Source organism: Pipra filicauda, unplaced genomic scaffold, assembly GCF_003945595.2.
Source record: "Pipra filicauda isolate LSUMZ 115617 unplaced genomic scaffold, ASM394559v2 scaffold331_size1881853_pilon, whole genome shotgun sequence".
Classification (NCBI taxonomy): Eukaryota; Metazoa; Chordata; class Aves; order Passeriformes; family Pipridae; genus Pipra; species Pipra filicauda.
This window is the reverse complement of record NW_024104456.1, coordinates 1199778-1218742: the sequence shown is the minus strand read 5'-3', so window position 1 is coordinate 1218742 and position 18965 is coordinate 1199778. Positions and strand designations below refer to the sequence as shown.

The 18965-nt window shown below is 37.2% G+C and overlaps 1 protein-coding gene across 1 annotated transcript in view; it reads left to right on the top strand.

Annotated features, from left to right (window-relative positions):
* Positions 1-18965, top strand: part of MOCOS (molybdenum cofactor sulfurase) — a 217655-nt gene that overhangs the window by 14368 nt on the left and 184322 nt on the right. Inside the window, exons 2-3 of the mRNA XM_039383957.1 lie at positions 12608-12697; positions 15318-15384. Coding sequence (XP_039239891.1) covers positions 12608-12697; positions 15318-15384 — 157 coding nt within the window. The remainder of the gene's footprint in view (positions 1-12607; positions 12698-15317; positions 15385-18965) is intronic.

Genomic DNA, 18965 nt, shown 5'->3' with positions numbered 1-18965 from the left:
TCAACAAAATGTAGAAGTTTTGGGATATAATAAGAGCTCATTACAGAAATATATATCTCTCAATTCTATTCTGAGATGTTACTTCTAGTTATAGCAAGTCTAAGGAAGTATTTGAAAATTAACAGTGCATAAATTAGCTTTGAAATATTAGCAAATCACTATTACTTTTCCAATTACGATAATATTGTTCATTATTAATTTGATAATTCATTGTCATAAATAATGCTCACCTCACTTAAAATTCCTCTCCACCCTCACTTCATCTTACAGAATCAATTCCTGAATTTCTTAGGTTGTATCACTCTCCATGTGTCACCTGACATCCTTTGCCCATGTAAGGAACAGGTGTGTTCAGCCGTCTGGTTTGTTCAGCATTGGTAGAAGTGGTCTGTAAAGAGGGAACAGGCTTTGGCCTGGCTAGGGAACTGCAGCAACTCCAGCACTTCAGTATGGCTGGGCTAGTTATGGAGGCTCCACATAGGACCTTGCTACCCATACTCGGGATCCAGTCCTGTAGTCAGTTCTGGAGGCGGAGTATGCTGTGCGTGGTTTTATCTAGATACTATTTTCAAGTATCTTGTGTCAGAAATTAAGATATGTTGTATGAATGTTCTGTCTGGTCTTGTCATTTATTCAAATATTATACAGTTTGTGGGGAAAGACCTTGATTTTTAAATACGTAACGTTTTCTCAGCTGCCTTGAGGCAAAGTGCAATAGCTGATGTTGTGGCAGAGTTGTTATTTTAAGCTCAGAATTCAGAGATTAGGGAAGCTATAATATTTGTTTTCCTGTGCATAATATTTTACTCATTCTCAAAGCTAGTCTAGTGTTACTGAGGCCATTTGTATTGAATAATTTATGGTGAAATTATAATTCTTTTTAATTTCTCAAGTCGTTAGTATGGAAAGAAGTCCTTTAATTGAGAGAAATTATGCTATGATTTAGTGAAGCACAGCAAAATATTCTTCAGGTGTGTGCTTATAAAATCGGGATAATGTTGTAATTGCTTTATTGCTGGGTCCATTAAAAAAAAAAAGGAACAACTGTAAAACTCATTTTTGTAGTCAAAAGTATCCACTGGAACGTTGCTACCAAATATAAAATTCTGTATGTTTGTGTCAGTAGTGTCAAACTGTTACTGGATTTGTGATGCTCAGATATTTATGTCTCTTAGTACTAACATAAATCAGACTAACTTCACAGGCGGCCCCAAAAACTACCTTTATTTAAATATAGAGCATCCTGATAAACAAAGTAAAGCTGCAAAGGAGAAGTAGTTGACTGAGTGGACTTGCATGGAGATGAACAGAATTAGAACTAAGTCCCCAGTACTGGAATTCTCTAGTGAATGCAAATTTATTTAAGTTAGAATTGTGCCTGACTCTCTTCAAAGACATCCACCGATAACTATTGTTAAAGTATTGTTACCACATGTTGATATTGTGTTTCTTGAGTGTTGATGCTGTTCTGTAGATGTTAATTTTGATTGAGTTTGAAAGCAGATGTGATGACTTCTACGTTGTCATTGCCAAAAATATCAAAATGTACAATAAGGGAAGCGTTAGAGAAGAGAAAGTGGAAAAGAGCTGTAAGGGAAGAGAGTCTTCAGATTCACATCTGCTTTGCCTTATGTTCTGCTACAAGAAGCAATATGAAAACACTAATTAACCTCTTAAGGGGATACTTATGTACCTATATTCATATACCCATCTCAGTGCTGCATACACAGGCATATTTGTGCATATTTGTAAATAAAGGTGTATAATATGTGCTTGGAGGAAACACTTAATCACCTAGATGCCTTGAATACACCTTGGGAGCAGTTCTTCATTTGATGTAACTAGTAAGCTGATTTATGTAATTTTGAGATTCTGTTGCTGTTGCCTGTTATTATAGCCCTCCTACTCCTTTTGTCAATTTATTATTACAAATGTTGCACTTATAAAAATGATACCTGGACTTCTACAGACTTCATGCATACCCCAGAGACTGAAGACATCTGTAGATGCCAGATGAGGATATAGCAATATGAACAGTCCAGCATATTTTATTAAAGAAAGGAAAGCTTCATTTGTTTCAAAGGTCATTTAAGCTACTGTACAGATCATAACCCAGCTCTTTAACTTGGCCTGGGACCAGAAAGGTGATCAGTGCCGTGTATTTAGAAAGCGCTGATTATAGTGTGTTTGTTAATTATTTAACTCAGAGTTCAGCAGAGCCTTATAATTACTTCAAAGGCTCTGGATACCTTGATGTGTGTTCTCTTGTATTCTCATGTTTGAATAGAGCTTGCTTCTCTTTGCAGACTTGAGGTCTCTGTGACCTGAAGGCAAAGTTCTGCTTTGGTTACTCATTGTAGTACAGCAGAAATGCAATCAGACTTCTCATGGGTTCCTTTAGATTCTCTGGACTTTAGAAAAGACTTTTTTTGTCAGGTTGCAACTCTTCGAGTTCAGAGAGCTTGTCCTTTGAAACTGTAATATCTGTACCCAGTGTAAGGTAATGTCTTTGGAAAGAGCCACAAATTCCTCCTTCTGAACAGCTTTATGGCAGTGTCCAGCAGTGGATTGTTGCTGTCCAAAGTCAAATTCAAAGTAATGACTAGGCTTCCCAAAGCTGTGTCATGTGTTCTAAATGATGTGTTTGTGTCAACAGCTCAAGAGATTTTTGATTTTCTTTTAGAAAGCTTTAACAAGCTGGACATCAGTGAAGTTAAAAAAAATAGCGTATCCGGAAGCTGCGTGCTGTTGTTCCTATTTAAAGCAGGCCTGTGTTGGATAGGATTTCTCTCACATACTGTGGCATTCAGACCTACTCATTAGGAAGCTTGCATTTTTGTCAGAAATAGTTAACAAGTCTCTGCAGTTGTCATACTGTTTCAGACTTAAAAACCGTGGTTTCCTATAACAGTATTTTTTGATAAATGTACTTTTTCATTCCTAATACGTTCCTGAAAATGGTTGTTGAAGAATTTTAATCCATGCTCAGGAAGACCCCTAATAAATGGAAAATAACTTGTAGAAACTAATTTAGGCCAAGTATATCAGGGTAATACAGAACATTTATATCAATGTATAATTGCATACCTATTAAATTATTGATAGAAACCTGTTTATTAGATTTATTTTTTTTTTTTGAGTGGGAAAAATTTTGTTTTCCAATTAGGGGATGCTTTTTGTGCTGAAGTGTTATTATTTTGTGGAGGTATCAGGAAGCTACAGTCATCCTGGAAAAATTTGAAAATAATTCTTATTTTAAAAAGTCCCTAAATAAGAAATAATTTATTTAATGAATTATGTTATTGACATCTGTATACCTAATGAACTTCAGTACAGGTAAAGCAGTTGAGTATAATCTTACCATTTAGATTGGTCTTCTTATGGTTGAATAGTCTCACCTGAGGTGAAACTTGGATCAAACTACTATAAAGTAAAAGTTAAACTGTCTTGCTTTGTGGGGAATTGGGGCCAAAAGATTTTATGATGGAAAAATGTCTAGATTAACCCAATACATATGCAGAAGAAAAGCTTATACGTAGTTTTTCATGCATACTTACTATCTCTGTATTTCTCTGTCTTATTAAAATTAAATTCTTTGTATTAAATATGAAGTAGTTACTCAGTAGCAATACTGAAACTCCTATGCCTAACATTTTTATGTGCTATTGTTGCTGTCTCCTATTTGTGATTTTAGTTTATGTTGGTGATTTCTCACTGGTGAAAAGGTGATACAGGAGGTCTTGGTCAAGAATTATATGGGGACATTTCAAGCATTGAACCTCTCCCTGGTTTAATAATGATGTTTTTTTCTGACTGCACTGCAATCAGTTAGGAGTGTAAATCATGTCAGGAATAACAGTTAGGAGTGTAAGCCAAGAGATATGGATGTGGTTGTCTAAGGAGGTATTTTTCCAGTAAAGTTAGGGAAACTTACTCTAGCTTTCCAAAATTCTGAGATCATCTTCTGGAATGTGGGTTCTTCTCCCCCACCTCATTCTCTCCAATCCCCTGTTGCTCCCAGAGAAAGGGCTTACAGCTGGGACTGAAATGGGTTGTTGGAATTATCATTCATTAAGAATAAAGGAAGATGACATTTTTAGCCAGTGCAGGTGGAGAGGAATTACGGGGTTGTCCAGCAGAGAAATATCTGTTGAAACCGAGTGGGTGAAGATAGATATTAAAGCAAAACAACACTGACATAGGAGATATGAGAATACATTGATCATGGAAAAGCACAGTCTAGAGTTTAAGATGTGGTTTCTTACTAGGAAGATGCAATTCTGAGTCACTGTTCTGGTTTGAGCAATATAGACTAGCAACCTACCTGTTTTTCATATGGAATTAGCTTGGTTGGTGAGTGTAGTTTTGTATTATAGCAAAGGACTGCCACTGACTGAGGGCCAGGAGAATCTTCTCAGATCTCTCATCTTACAAAAGGGTGGTTTTGACTGACAGTCCTCCCACTCTTCATTTCACATTCTTCAAATTTATGCACAGTTCCTCTTGATAATGTGGTCATTTGGTTTACAGGGTTTTATCCCTGAAAGATAAAATTTATGCTGAAGGCAAACTTATGTTTTCCTTATTCTTATATCCCTGAAATTGATCTTTATTACCTGTTTCTGTCAATGGACTTTTTGCTGGATGGTATAAGTAAATCAAGAGCTGAAAGTGTCTGTGGGGAACCTTGTGTGAAGAACTTCTATTTGAGAATAAATTTACTACTGGTTTGCAGTGTCAGCCTCAACTCTTCACCGGAAAAAGCAGCAGAGTGAAGTGCTGTTGCATTCACCAAACAAGGTAGTAACGTGGTCTTGTCATTGGGAAGGAATGATGTCTGGGAAGTACTTCTGTAGGGCCTCAACAGTGAGGATAACTGATTTTTGCTGTCATTTTACCTGCGTTGTGTGTAGCAGTTCTCATGTGGGTGTTTAATTATTGCTATGGTTGCAAGTTCACCCCAAGGCTCTAGCTGCCAGAGGCTCATAGTGAATTATTTCTATGTAATGAAATGATATTTAAGGGAAAAGGGTGAAGAAAAGGGTTACTTTTTTGATTTCTGCTGTTTTGAACTTAGTTTGTCTTCTAGTGTTTCTGGAAACCCATAAAATAATTTAAAAGGCTTTCTATATATCTCTATACAATTTAATTTGATATATTTTGGAGAGAATATTTAGAGTAACTATTTTGTCCTAGATTTTATACGAAGCTCATTATTTCAGGTCACAGAGCAAGAAATAGAACTGACTAGAAAAGACAGTTTCAAACATCTTGGCATGTTGTTGAAAGTCTGGATCTGTTTTATGGAAAGGATGGGAAGGAAAAAGGAGCAGGTGTACGCTACTAGAATATGTAGCTAATGACAGCTGTTATAAACAATTATTATTATGACTCCTTAAACATTGCTTTTTATCTTCGTGTTTTCATCTCTAGAGGGAATTCTAATTGCCTTTTGCCTACACAAAAGTTTATGTTTCTGTGAAATTTTCAGCAAAATCAATGCAAGCATTTTACAGTAACAGAAGAATGGGGAATATGTTCTCTTGACTATTCTTTCATTTGATCAGTTGCATCAGAGAGAAAGGGAAAAAAGAAAGAGACTAAAAGATGGTCATATCTTTGCTAGGGAGGTGTGAGAGCTGGTTTCGGTCTGAGCAAGTTACAGTTGTTTGAAGACTTGCATAAATATGAATCACTTGTGATTTATATTTCATCCAAAGACGGCAAGACAGCAGGCTGCCGTATGTTATTGACATGAAGCTGAGGTACCTCTGATTCATGCCCACAAGTAAGACTTCAATTGGTCTCACACAACCTGTTAAAGGTGTCTCTGGAAATAACATCACTGACTGCAGTTGATATTTTATCACGCCCCAGTGATGCACTGAATAAAGCAGTGCCTTACAGGTAGGCCAAATGGATGAAAGTGGGTGCTGACTGATCTCTTTACTGCAGTCCCACTTAGCACAGGAGTTGGCAAATGAAGAAATTTGATGGCATGTAATTTTATTTTTTTTCTGTAGCTGTGAAAGATACATATCAGAGGCTTGGATGTGAGTTCTTAATAAGTATGAAATCCTTACTTTCTTTTGAGCTCACATCTACCTCAATACCAGTGTTGCCAGTGTATTTTGGTGCTGAAAAAAATCTCCGGAGCAGTTAATTAGGGGTGAGATAAGAAAGGGTTTATTTGCCAAGGCAGTAGGTGATATAGACGCGCGCGCTGGCCGTGCCTGAGAGGTTACATTTTATAATACCATCTATCCAATCCCAGATGTGTCCACCCTTTGGCCTTTCCTCTGGTCCGCCCCGGGCCCTCCCCCTGAGAATTGGGTCTGGGGTCTTTTTGGGACCACTTACTTCATCACCTTCAGCTTCATCAGAGCACAAAGGGTACATATTTACCTAATTTTTGACCGTATTCTGTGGTTTAGGCCCTGATATGCTGTTCTCCAAACAGTCTAGGCCTTTGCCTTGACAGAAGACAAAACATTGCTACTGAATTCAGGGGTAGGTTCGATATGGGAACATAGAATGGGTTAAGAGGGTTAGGGAATGTGTAAACAAGGGAAAGGAACAAGGGACAAAGGGGTTTCTGCTTTTTAAAACCTACAATTCCTACAAGTCTTACAAATATTAGAAAAATAAAAAAAACCATTAGGGGCTTAAGGCATCACCAGGAAGCTGTAAACGGAAAGCCGCAAGTAGGGGCTCATGTACACAGAATAGTATGCATACTGACACTGAATAATCTTAGCCACCTAAATAGCTTTTGTGGAGTTGCTGTAGTCCCTGCTGAGGAGTACAGCAAGCGAAGAGGGTGTACGGTATTGACTGTGAAGGGTTTTAATGTTCTGCCTGCTTTGCTGTAGGTAATAATGCAATGAGACCAAATAATGCAAGCCGATAGCAAGTGGAAAAAAATAATGGGAACTTATTACAGATAAATGTAATTGCACATTTCATGCTTTGCTTTTTGTAATGAGTCCATCAAGTCAAACACTAACATACATTAATTAAACACCTTTTTCCACAGGACTCAGTAACTGGTTAGCAGCCCTTAGAATATTGGTACCATTCTCCAGGTTGGTCTCAGCCCAGTGCGGATCAGCATTTCACAGTCGGGTCAAGCTGTGATTACTGAAATCGATGAACTCGGTGGACTGGCAGCAGAAAGCAGAATGTGCCCAGGGCTACAGGCAATGACTGCTGCATTACTTCACCAGGCCTGTAGCAATTAAGTCATATCATGCTGAGGAACAGTGTCTTCTTTAACTGCATGGTAACTATTCAGGCTTTGAGCATCTATGGCCTTGTCCATCAGGCACTATGCTTTTGCGGTCTTTTGAAATGCTCCTCGGCCCTAAACAAGGGTAATAAAACATTACCTTGTCTAGCAGAAAATGACTGTTCAGGTGAGAGGCATGTTTTTATTGAGAAAGCATACTCTGGTTTTGATAGTTTTTGTGTAAATTGATGCCAAAAAGAAACTGAAGGTACAGGTAGCAATATTCATTAAACATTTAATCTACAAAATATCCAGCAAAGGCAAATCTCAAGCTATATTAGTAGGAGGTATTTTTTTCTTTTTTTTTTCTTTTAATGTACTTAATTAATGGTTTAGCATAATGAGATCTTTTACTGTCCATCTGTCCTTACAGTGTGTGGACATATCATGCCCTGTGTCGTCGTGAGATTTCAGGCACTTTTATAAAGGTTATATGTATTACATTACATAGTTAAAGCTACTTTTGACATTTAATTTAGGAGCATCCTTTGGGGGAGCTAAGTTCTTATGCAGTCACTGGAAGGAGGGAGTTGGCTCTAAAGAGTATCAGACTTGGATTAATAACCTGGAGGCTCAACATGAGCCAGCAATGTGCACTCACAGCCCAGAAAGCCAACCATATCCAGGGCTTCATCAAAAGCAGCGTGGCCAGCAGGTTGAGGGTAATTCTGCCTCTTTACTCCACTCTCTGAGACCCCACCTGAGATGCTGCATCCAGCTCTAGAGTCCTCAGCAAAGAAAAGACACTGATCTTGTTGGAGTGAGTCCAGAGGAGGGCCACCAAGATTATCAGAGGGATGGAGCACCTCTCCTATGAGGAAAGGCTGAGAGAATTAGGTTTGTTCTGCCTGGAAAAGAGAAGGCTTCAGGGTGACCGAATTATGGCCTTCTGGTACCTGAAGGGAGCTTACAAGAAAGATGGAGAGGGACTTTTTGCAAGGGCGTATAGTGACAGGACAAGGGGGAATGGCTTCAAACTGGAAGAGAATAAGTTTACACTAGATATTAGGAAGAAATTCTTTACTGTGAGGGTGGTGAGGCACTGGAACCCAGAGAAGTTGTGGATACCCCATCCCTGGAAGTGTTCAAGGACAGGTTGGATGGGACTTTGAGAAACCTGGTCTAGTGGCAGGTGTTCCTGCCCATGGCAGGGGGGTGGGAACTAGATGATCTTTCAGGTCCCTTCCAACCCAGGCCATCCAATGATTCCATGAATCTGAGGTAGCTGATGTGAAATTACCTGTTAAAATGTCACTGTATCCAAATTATATCATACTTGTCTACGACCTCTGTAGAGCCCTCTCCACCCTATTTTGTCTTTTGTTTTTTCTCCTTCTTTTGTTTTCATGTATGAAAATCTCATCTTTATCTTTTAACAGATAAGACTTCAGCTTGTTTTCATATAATCTATTTCATACTTGTTTTGTTAATATTGCTGTACTTAAGATATATACTGTCTCCCCAGGGCATTACTTCCCAAGTAATATTGTGTAGATAATACTACTGAATTGCAATTATATCCACCAATCAAAATTCATGACTCTGTAGAGTTGCTGACTTGTAACTACACATTTCATTCTTCATTATGAGACTTTTGGCGATATAACTGGCAGCCTGTAATCAGTTGGAGTGCAGGAGTTTTTATGTTTCAGGGCTGTGAGAAATAATCTGTGAAGCCACAGAGCAGGTTGGCTTGTTTTGGTGACTGTGGTAGAATCACAGGATAACAAAAGGTAAAGGAGGTGAACATAGAGCAGTCACATGGTATATAGGTAAATTGGTTATTTTTGGAAGTGATGGTCAAAGTTCAGAAATGTGTAACACCAAGAACAATTTCAAGGATTAAAAGAACAAATTACATAATACCAAGGTAGTAATAATTAAACCAGAGAGGAACTGGGTCACTCAACAAGGGTTGTGAAGGAGAAAGCTTAGTCTCCATGTGCCACCAGGCCATTTTAGGGGGTGCCTCCATGGTCTCTCGTGCTCCTTCCCCTCTAGACCATCCTCTGGGTGGTAGAAATATACATAGCTTAGTAGTTACTAAGAGATTTAGTGAAGATGTAACTGCCTTGTTCTACATGCAGTTCATCGAATGATGCCTTTAAATTTCTTCTAAGTCTTCACATTTTAGGAAAGTATGCTTTTGTCAGAAGCAGATATTTTGGCTCCCAGGGATTAATCTGGTAGTTTCTTTTTGCCTTGCATGTTTTGCACATTGTCAGATTTTGTGCAGTTGAGTGTTGTCACTTGGTCTTAAACTTTAATGTTGAAAAGCTCCAAATTAAATTATCTTTTTTCATTTAAGAGATAGAAATCTTCAGTTAAACTGAATGGTCCCCTGGCGTTTCTGAGGCTGTAGGTACATGTGCACTCATGAAGTTTTACAAAGAGCCAAGGTAGGCATTTGGACATGGTGAATGCTTTGTTAAGAGTGATTTGTAGCTCATAAGAAGATCAGAGAGCTGGGCTGGGACTCTCTTCAGCAGGGTGGACTGGCCTGTGTTGGTACCCAAATAGTTCCCCGTGTAAAATTAATCTGCAAGGATATTAGCATATCAATATTGCAGCTTTTCAACCAATACTCTGGCTGAATAACTTTCCATAACTAATGCCAACACATTGAATGGTTTTCGATACTCTTTTAAAAAAAACCCTACTTCTGAAATATGATTTTATCAAATAGTTGGTATATTATTAGATCAGTGAAGTCAGTTACACAATCCAAACATAATAGTATGTAAATTAAACTAAAAGTTAATTGTACTTTTTCCCTGAGCAATGAAACCATGTCCTGATGGATATTACATTGTAATTTTCTTTTGGTTGATCATATTATATTTTCTTTCTCCTATTACTTCCTGTAAACAGTGTAATTTCATAGTGCTGACAGCCTTTATACTAAATACCACAGTGAAAGGGGGAACTGTATTATTCTCTGTATACTGACAAATTTCTTTGGTTAATGTGCATTCAATAAAGATAAAATAGCAAATGTTATTAAACCAGGGGAAAAGCACAATGAAGGTTATTAATATGCTTTTTGGTGGTGTTATACACATGCCACTTTTTTTTCTTTCCTTTAAAAATACAATTTTGTTGAAATAAGACAGCAAGGAAAAACTACATCATAAAAGTGCAATAGCAATGAAGATATTTTTTTCAGTGCAGTCTCAAATGATGAAAGATCCCATTTCATTTTTGGGTAGTGGAGAGAGAGTATTAAATGCTGTTCTCTGTTTTCAATTAAACAGCAGCATTAAACACAAAATAAAAGTTTAAGAATTAGTAATTTTTCCTTCCTCAGCCAAATTTCCTCACAGATTTCCAAAGCATTATACCCTGTTTTTTTTTTTTACTTCCATTTCACAGAACCACAGTATTATTCTTCATCATGAGCTATGTAAGGAATCAGATTTGAAAAACCACTTACGGGGCCTTTACCTAGAGATCTTTTAGTCCACATTGCCTCATGGGAGTGTTGGTCAGGATGGGAAGCACCTATTCTTGTGTCAGTGGATGGTTTGAGGAGCCTCAGGTGGTTGCCTGAGGTGGTTTCCTTGTGCTGTACAGTTGTGTAATCACTTCAGTGCTGTCACCCTCCTTAGGGCTGGAAGGGTCCAAAGACAGCAGCTCTCTGCACCCAGAAGAGCATCTCTTGTCTGTGCTCCTGGTGCCCATGAAAGCTAATGAGCCAAATGGCACCTCTGTGTGGGCTTTGTTGGGAGAGTGTTGGCCAGGATGTCACCTCCAGGACAGCAGTCCTTCCCCTGGTGTCTGGCTCAGGGCTGCCTCTTCCTGTTCTTAGCTCTAGTCCTACCTTTCCCAGCTCTTGCAGCTGTAGCCAGTGATCGTGGGCTGTTTATTGCCCTGACCACAAGACCTGGTGTTGGTGGTTGTGGCCGTTGCTCCACACTTCAGCCCCAGCTCAAGGCAGAGGCTTTTGGTGCCAAGCTGCAGGTCCTGGGATGGCTATGGTGAGCGTGTGGCCTGCTGGAGGGAAAGCTGCTGTCGTTTAGCTGGCCGAAGCCATGCCACAGTGCTGGGAAGGGCCTGGTTGTGTCCTACTGTAAGGCAGCGTGCCTCCCTCTCTCCAAAGCCCCTGCATTTCAGTGGTGAGCTGAGCAGCTGCCAGAAATTGAGCAAGACGGACGCCTATATGCATTTTGACCTACTGTATTCGTGTTTGTGCTGTTGCACAGCGTTTGGGAGAGACTTTCCAGGATAAAACCCCCCCAAAACCCTAAAAAGCCTGTACAGCTAAAAAATTGACCCACACTCCATCCTTGGAAGCACCTCAAAAACACTCTGTTGACTTCAAGCCATCATTAGAAATTCTGCTTTTACTAGACACTCTAAGTGGGGAAATCTTAAGGCAGGAGAGGACTCTTAAAAATAAGGATGGGTGTCTGGATTGGTTTTATCATTAGCGCTGCCTCACGGCTTACCCACTGAATCACTGCTACAGTTACATAATATATAATAATATGTATTTCCTAGTGTCAAGGTTTCTCCTTTAAAGCTTAACTCAGTTTTAAATCCCTGTGGAAAGTGAAGACCTTTAAAATACTTAATAAATTCTAATCTTAATCATATTCATCATTATTAGAATTTGAAATAGGTTGAAATACTTAAGGTAAGTGAAATGAAAAAACTAATAAAGGGCATGAAACGCACTGGAGAAATGGAAGAATAATTGCTAAAGATTAAGAAATCTAAAATGGCTAAACATGAAAAAATCTTCATTTCCAATAAGCATTTATTTAAAAGTTTTGAAATATCTTTATAATATAAAAGGAGATTTTAAAAATGAATTGAATGTTAAGTGCAGCAGAGTGGTGAGACATATTTAAATACATTAAAAGTTATACTAGTCCTGTCTTTGGGCTTCAGGCATAATTTAGGCTTTGTCAGTTCTTGAGAGAATTGCTTCACCTGCCAGCATAGGGACAATGCTACTATTGCTGTTGCTATTAATAATAATTACTATCTTTGTGGTAACAGTAGTTTTCATAGTAAGTAGTGCATAGGAGTAGCAAGGTACTGTGACTGAAGACACCAGCCTGCTCAGTCTTGTACAGGCCGAACAAAAAGATATTTCTCTTCTGAAGGAAATCTGAACATGAAAGGAAGGACCTCTTTGCTTTTAATTAAAAAAATATGCACAGGTAATCAAAATGTTTGGTTTCTATTGTTTCATCCTTATTTTATTTTTTTTTCTGCTAATGAATGAAAAGGGCTGTTTGAATGATACACTGGGGGAGAAAATGGACTTTAATATTTTAAAAACTGACTCTAGTAATTTTGTTTGTATTTTAGGGATTACTTACCTTGACCATGCTGGTTCAGCACTTTTCCCAGAGAGTCTACTTAAAGCTTTTACTGATGACCTCCGAAACAACGTTTATGGTAAGTGCAAAACACTGTTCCCGTTAGTCTTCTCAAATTTCCATCTAAATAGTTTAAAACTCTGCCTCTTGGCAGAGACCTTTAGCAGGTTTTTTAACACTGCAATAGAGTAGTTGGAAGATGAGTGATTTTACAAAGGAGGCATAGGCCTCTGTGTAATTTCATTCTTTGGTGACCAAGGATGTGTTGGTGTTGGTGAAGAAGAGAAATCAAAGGGAAATCTGTTGCCTCAGAGTTAGGGCACCATGCTTGGAATAAAAAAATACAGTGTAGCTATAAGCATTCTTTGTTCTGTCTTTATGTTTTTTCCACACAAAATGCAAAACCAGTTTCTTATGCAAGGACCAAAATCTAGAACCACCATCCTTCTCAGTGAGAGTAATCACAGGAGCTTATAAGTATAAGGACTCAGTATAAATATTTTATTCAGAAGAAAGCCTAACTCAGAAGATCCCAAGTGAATTTAGGCAGGGAGTAGGTGCTACACCTCTCTTGGACTATTGTACTTTGGTGCATACTCAGAAAAAGGATGTGTACTGCCAAAGCAATCTTGCCCATAAGAATGTGAGTAAAAATATCTACAAAATTATGCTATATCTGGGTGGAGATTTAGCTATTACAGCTGTGAATGAGGCCACTTCAGCACCACCTGTAAGCACTTCATCCCCAAATCCTCTACCTAAACCTTTTGTTTCTTTCTAACATTATTATCTAGCCAAGATAAGTGAGAGTGATTTTATACAAAGGCAGCAGCATCCATCGTTTAGGAAATATTGTTACTGTGTGAGACACTTCACATTGAAGTGAGTCATGCTCAAACAGAAAAAAATATACTGTACAGTGTTATGCTGTGAGTAGTCCCACTGAAGTAATCAAAATTTCTTATTGTGTTTTACTATCTGTCGTCATGTGTCCTTTTTGCTAGCTTTGTGTCTTTCTTATGCTCCCTGATACACAGAACAAAGGAATTCCTCACTTGGGAACTAGGTATCACTGCTTTACAAGAAAACTGTTCGCTCTAGCACCGGCACACTTGTGCTTACTAACTGGGCAAGCCACGTCAGAGTTTTGGGTAGTCTAATTTTCAATGTACCATTGTATGTGCCATTTTCCCTTATTTTTTTTTTCCTGAATGCTGGCAAGGCCAGGATCCAAAGCATGGAATTAAGTTCCACTGCAAAATAATGTTATTCTTGATAGGCATAGAAGTTTTTTTTCTCTTATAACAAAATATGTTGATTACATTTAAGATCTCCTATTGAAGTGCATGTCAGTGATATTAAAATTAATGTTTTCTCACAACAGACATTGTAAAGTGAAATGTATGCTCTGATCTTAGTTATTTCAGGCAACATTGGGCTCAACCCTTATAATAAGTACCATCTGTGGCAGAAAAAAAATATAATTTGTGAATCAATTGAGTGCTTGTGAGTAGAAATAGTAGTGCTGCCAGATTTGCATAGTACCTATAATGCTATAGGAGAACAAATTGTATCTTTTTCATTAGTGCTTTCATCTAAAATGATGACGAGAGCTTTAGTATGGTCAATTCTCTTTTTTTTTAAATTACATCTCATACTCTGAGGACAGCAACTGTTGTATAAAAAGAGTTAATTTAACAAACACAGATGTGACTGAAAGGGGAGTTTGACTTGCAGCTTTTTTTATTTTCTTGGTGGTAATCCACAGGCCAAAAGAACTGTAGTTTAACTGTTGCATGTGTCAGTGAGGGAAAGTAATATAAGTAAGAGATATTCTCACTTCTAAATTGAGAATATTTGAATTGGAAATTACAGAAATGCAATATCAGACATGAAAAGTACAAGTATTAGTTTTTTGGTTTGAACTTGAAATTTATTAATTTCAACACGTTCGCTCAATGGCTTTCAGCAGGGTGATTTTTAAATTTTAAAAATAGAGTAACTTATGTTTGAGCCTACTGCAAAAACTGTATTTGTATAGCAGTTTTTTTCTTACACCCTTTCCAAATTCTTTTGGCTTAATCTTTGGGTACTTACTAATACGAAAGTGTTCTGTGCCTGGGTGGATATTGCTGTAATCTTTTTTGCTCAAGAATTTTTTTCTCAAATTTTTTGTCAATTCATGCCCTCCTTATGTGCTGTCTTATTTGTTAATACATGCTTGTGCTGAGCTGGTCTAAGGTGGCTACTAATTTTGCAATAAAATTTATATTTTAATGAATTATGTGAATTTCAAACGCTAAAACCGCCAGGGTTAATCCAGGTGTTCCATCATTAATGTCTGTTGTTTCTAGATGCTGTCTCTTGCTTCTTAACTACTGCATAAATACATTTATGAATGTACATTCTGTCTGTAGTTTTTCCTAGTATGTTTGTGCATATGCAGTTGCATTTCCTTGTTAGAATAACTGCCTAAAAAGAGTTCCAGCTGAAGTTTCCAGATCTGTCATAATTGCTTTAGCTTGTTATATGTCCCTTCTCTTGACTAACTAAGGAGCTTCAGGGCATTGCTATGAAGTATACATTGAATCTTTCTTTGTCACCTCTTAGGCTGGCTTGGTGTAATATTTTCATTAAAGAGAAATTTAATAGCAAAATTGTGATTAATGATTAACTTCTGTATCTCTGTTGTCTCCTAGGCAACCCTCATAGTCAGAATATCAGCAGCAAGCTGACATATGACACAATCGAGCATGTCCGATACAGGTAGAATAATCTTTCTTTCAGATCTTGTATAATGCCCTTCATAGTTTTCATTTTTATTAGGCCTGTGTGATGTGATGCCATTTTCTGAGTGTCATCTGTCATGCCTAAAGAAAACACCTCACTTTTAAAACACAAGGTATTTGGACAATCAAGTGTTGGACCATATCAGTTCTTTTTCTCCCAGATGCCCCAATTCTCAAAGTCCTGTAGTTAGCTCAGTGCTGTGATGCAAATCCAAAGTTTTAATTAAGATATAGAAGTTGGAATCTAAAAAGTAATTATTAGTAAGATGGTATGGTAAGATAGTAAGGTGGGACTAGGCACCAGGAAATGGTTAAAATTCTAATAAAATTAAATAAGGCATAATGGCTTGTCAGAATTTATAAAAGACTTATGGAAATGTGTACATTGTTTTACAGCAGGTACTTACTTTTGTTGGAGTAATAGAATACCTTTGAAAGTAGTTTTAGTAAAACTGTTAAGAGCAAAAACAAAAAGAAAAGCAAAATTGAATTTGGGGCTTCTGGGTACAGGTAAGAAAATGAACTGATTCTCTAAATAAGGTATTCTCCTTAAAGTTCGGGATGGAGTGTGCTGAAGTACACTTCCTGCCATTAGTTTACACCATGACAAAATATACAACTTAGGTACTTGTTTATTTATTTTAGAGGTTTTTTTCGGGTAATTCTTGCTATTTTATAAAATATGTCTTTATGGAAGAATATGTATGCTTTAAGTTTATTTGCCTGCTTTTAATGGCACTCTTAGTGTAAGGAAATAAGCATCACAGATTCGTCTTTTTTATCATCTTCCTTGAAAGCAAATATTTCTCCAAAGCACAATAGCATTGTAGTGTTCATAGCTGTAATGAAGAAAATCTGTTTTACACCTTTTTGCTCCTTTTTCTCTGACTGCATTTTTATGAGGGTGTAAAAAACCCAAGATTTCTAGCTGCTTGCTGCTGCTGGCTATAACCTGTTCCCTCCTCCCCACCACCAGCTTTCTGGAGAAAGCATTTATTTTTACTTTTTCTACAACCATCTCTTAATGCTGTGCAGGATGACAACCTATAGCCAAATGGAAATGGAAGAGACTACCTACAAGGAATAGCTGTTTTCAAAAGCAGCCACTTATAGCCGGATAGAGCAATACCTACAGCCCTTCAGAGTCTTTTGAGCAGACCTGTGTGCTCATATGCACTGTTAGCATTCTGATTTCCATTTACTCTCAGTGTTATTGCAGCGTTGGTGTTTCATCGTTCTGCTTATGAAGGCACAGTAGGAAGTGTAACTGTTTCTAGAATAATTGCTATTGTACTCTCTGTTCTTTGTTGTTAGTGAGTAAGGAAATAGACTTTCACCTTGTAAGAAACCTAGATTACTTTAAAAGAGCTTACATCCTCAGCTTGTATTATTTTGGATCCTGCTTTATGACTTTTTTAAGAGCAGGATGGGAGTTGACAAGAACATACTAGTGGTTTTGTTGGGTGGTTTTTTGTTTGTTTTGATTTTTTTTTTAAATTCCCTCTGCATCTAAATGAACATTTTCAGTATCGTATCTAATAGAATTTGTCATCTGTCCCTATAAAAATTCAGCCATTATTCCCCAATAAAAATTTAAAAAGCATAGTCATCAAAAAGGCGTAGTCGTAAAAATTGAGGAAGAAAATACCCTAAAACCACTGTCAGTAAGTCAGCTATCTAAAAGGCAATAAAAGTATATTAAAAATCTATACTTCTATGCCATTGCAGCTAATCAAAATATGAAATGTTACAATACAGGGAGACAGGCAGCTCTGTCCTGCGTCACAGTGCATAGACTGTATTTCCTCTGCGAAAAAATAATTCAGCAGGTAATTTCAGAAATCTTAAAGTTAGTTGCTTGCGTGTAATTCTGATTTTGGCACATGGCTGCAGTCAGAAGTATAGCTCTTTTTTCAGTGTTTGACCCCAAGAAAATATGATTTTATTTTGGGGGGGTTTTCTTTTAGTTTTTTGTTTTGATTTTTCAATGGTATGGTACAACCAACTATTTAAAAATAAACACAAAGCTTAATTTCAGGTTTATATTTGTCAACACTGCTGATAGCAGCATCAGAATAGACTTTCCTAATCTGGCAGTGTACACTGTTTCATGGTACAAAGCTGAATGATTTGGTTTTACCTTCATATCTGCTTGACAGAGAGAAACTACTCTTAGAATGTGGATTTGCAAGAAAATAAAGTAAATAATTAAATTGAGGCAGTGGATGTTTTCTAAGATTTACAAAATTATAATAAGATGGCTTACCTCTTGACCAACTCAAGTGCAATAAGAGTAGAAATAGCTGTTTTATTCTTAAAAACATTGCTTCTCTTTTCTTGAAGTGGAACTGCTGAGTGATTTTTAACATTGTGCATATCTCCATCTCCACATTAACCATGAGTGATGCTGAGAAGAGGAAGCAAGAACTGTAATAAACCTTACCAAAATGTATTAAATGTATGCATCAAAAGATTATAGATCCTTTTTATGACTTTGCTTATGGATGTATGGAAGTGCCATTGCTCCACTTAAATACAGCTAAAGAACAGGCGTACAATATCTCCTTATGATGTTGCAGTTAATGCAACTAGGAAATTCATTACATTGAGTATTAAATAACCCTTTTCCCATATGCAAGCATTTAAAAATACTATCTGAATATTTTAAAACACTGTCCTTGTGGATCTTACCCTTGCAATATCAAATAGTGCAGCAGTGTCTTCTGACCAGAGCCAGACTGAAGTTTTAATGTTGCTTGAAGTTTCTAGTGTGTTTAAAATATACAACAGGATACTTTTTCATTTAAACACAGTGTTGTTGTAATAGACTTTTGGTGTTCATCCTTGAACTTTCAGGTACTGTGGTATGTTAAACTGAATCCTACTTCAGGAATTCAAATATGTATTTCAAAAGGCCAGAAATTTCAGCTGTGATTTCAGTACCAAGCATCTCCTAGATTGCGGCAATATGTGTATTACAGAATTTTGTTGCTGAAGCTAAAAGGATTGGACATTGAGCTAAATGGGATCAAGTTTAAATATAGAACCAAAACATGCATTTTTATAAAGGCTCCTCTCAAAATATGCCATCTAAGTGAACTATAAGAGGAGAATAATCTCTGTGGCCTGTCATACAAACAAAAAAAGGTGCAGCAGGCATGCATAAAATGACTGTAAATGTCTTAGTATTTTAAAAATATTTTTTTTTTTTGGTAAAACATACAGGTGGCACTAAATTTTGCTAAGGAAGCAGTCCCGTAAATGCTGTTTATAATTTCATTTGCATTTATTTGTAGAGAACATTTCATGATAGCAAGGTAAAGCTTTACATTCCTTCTATACGCATCATACCTTGCTTATGAAATGTTTTCATTCCAAGTCTTGTTTTTTAAGTTATCACATATTTTGAAATGCTGCTACGTGCAAGATAAGAATTTTTTTATTGATTCCCAGGTTTAAGCAGTTCTGTGTCTGAAAACAGTAGTGTTGGAACTGATACATACATGGAAATGAGTTGACCTTTCCTACACAGTTAGAAGTAGTAGATACAGTATCTGC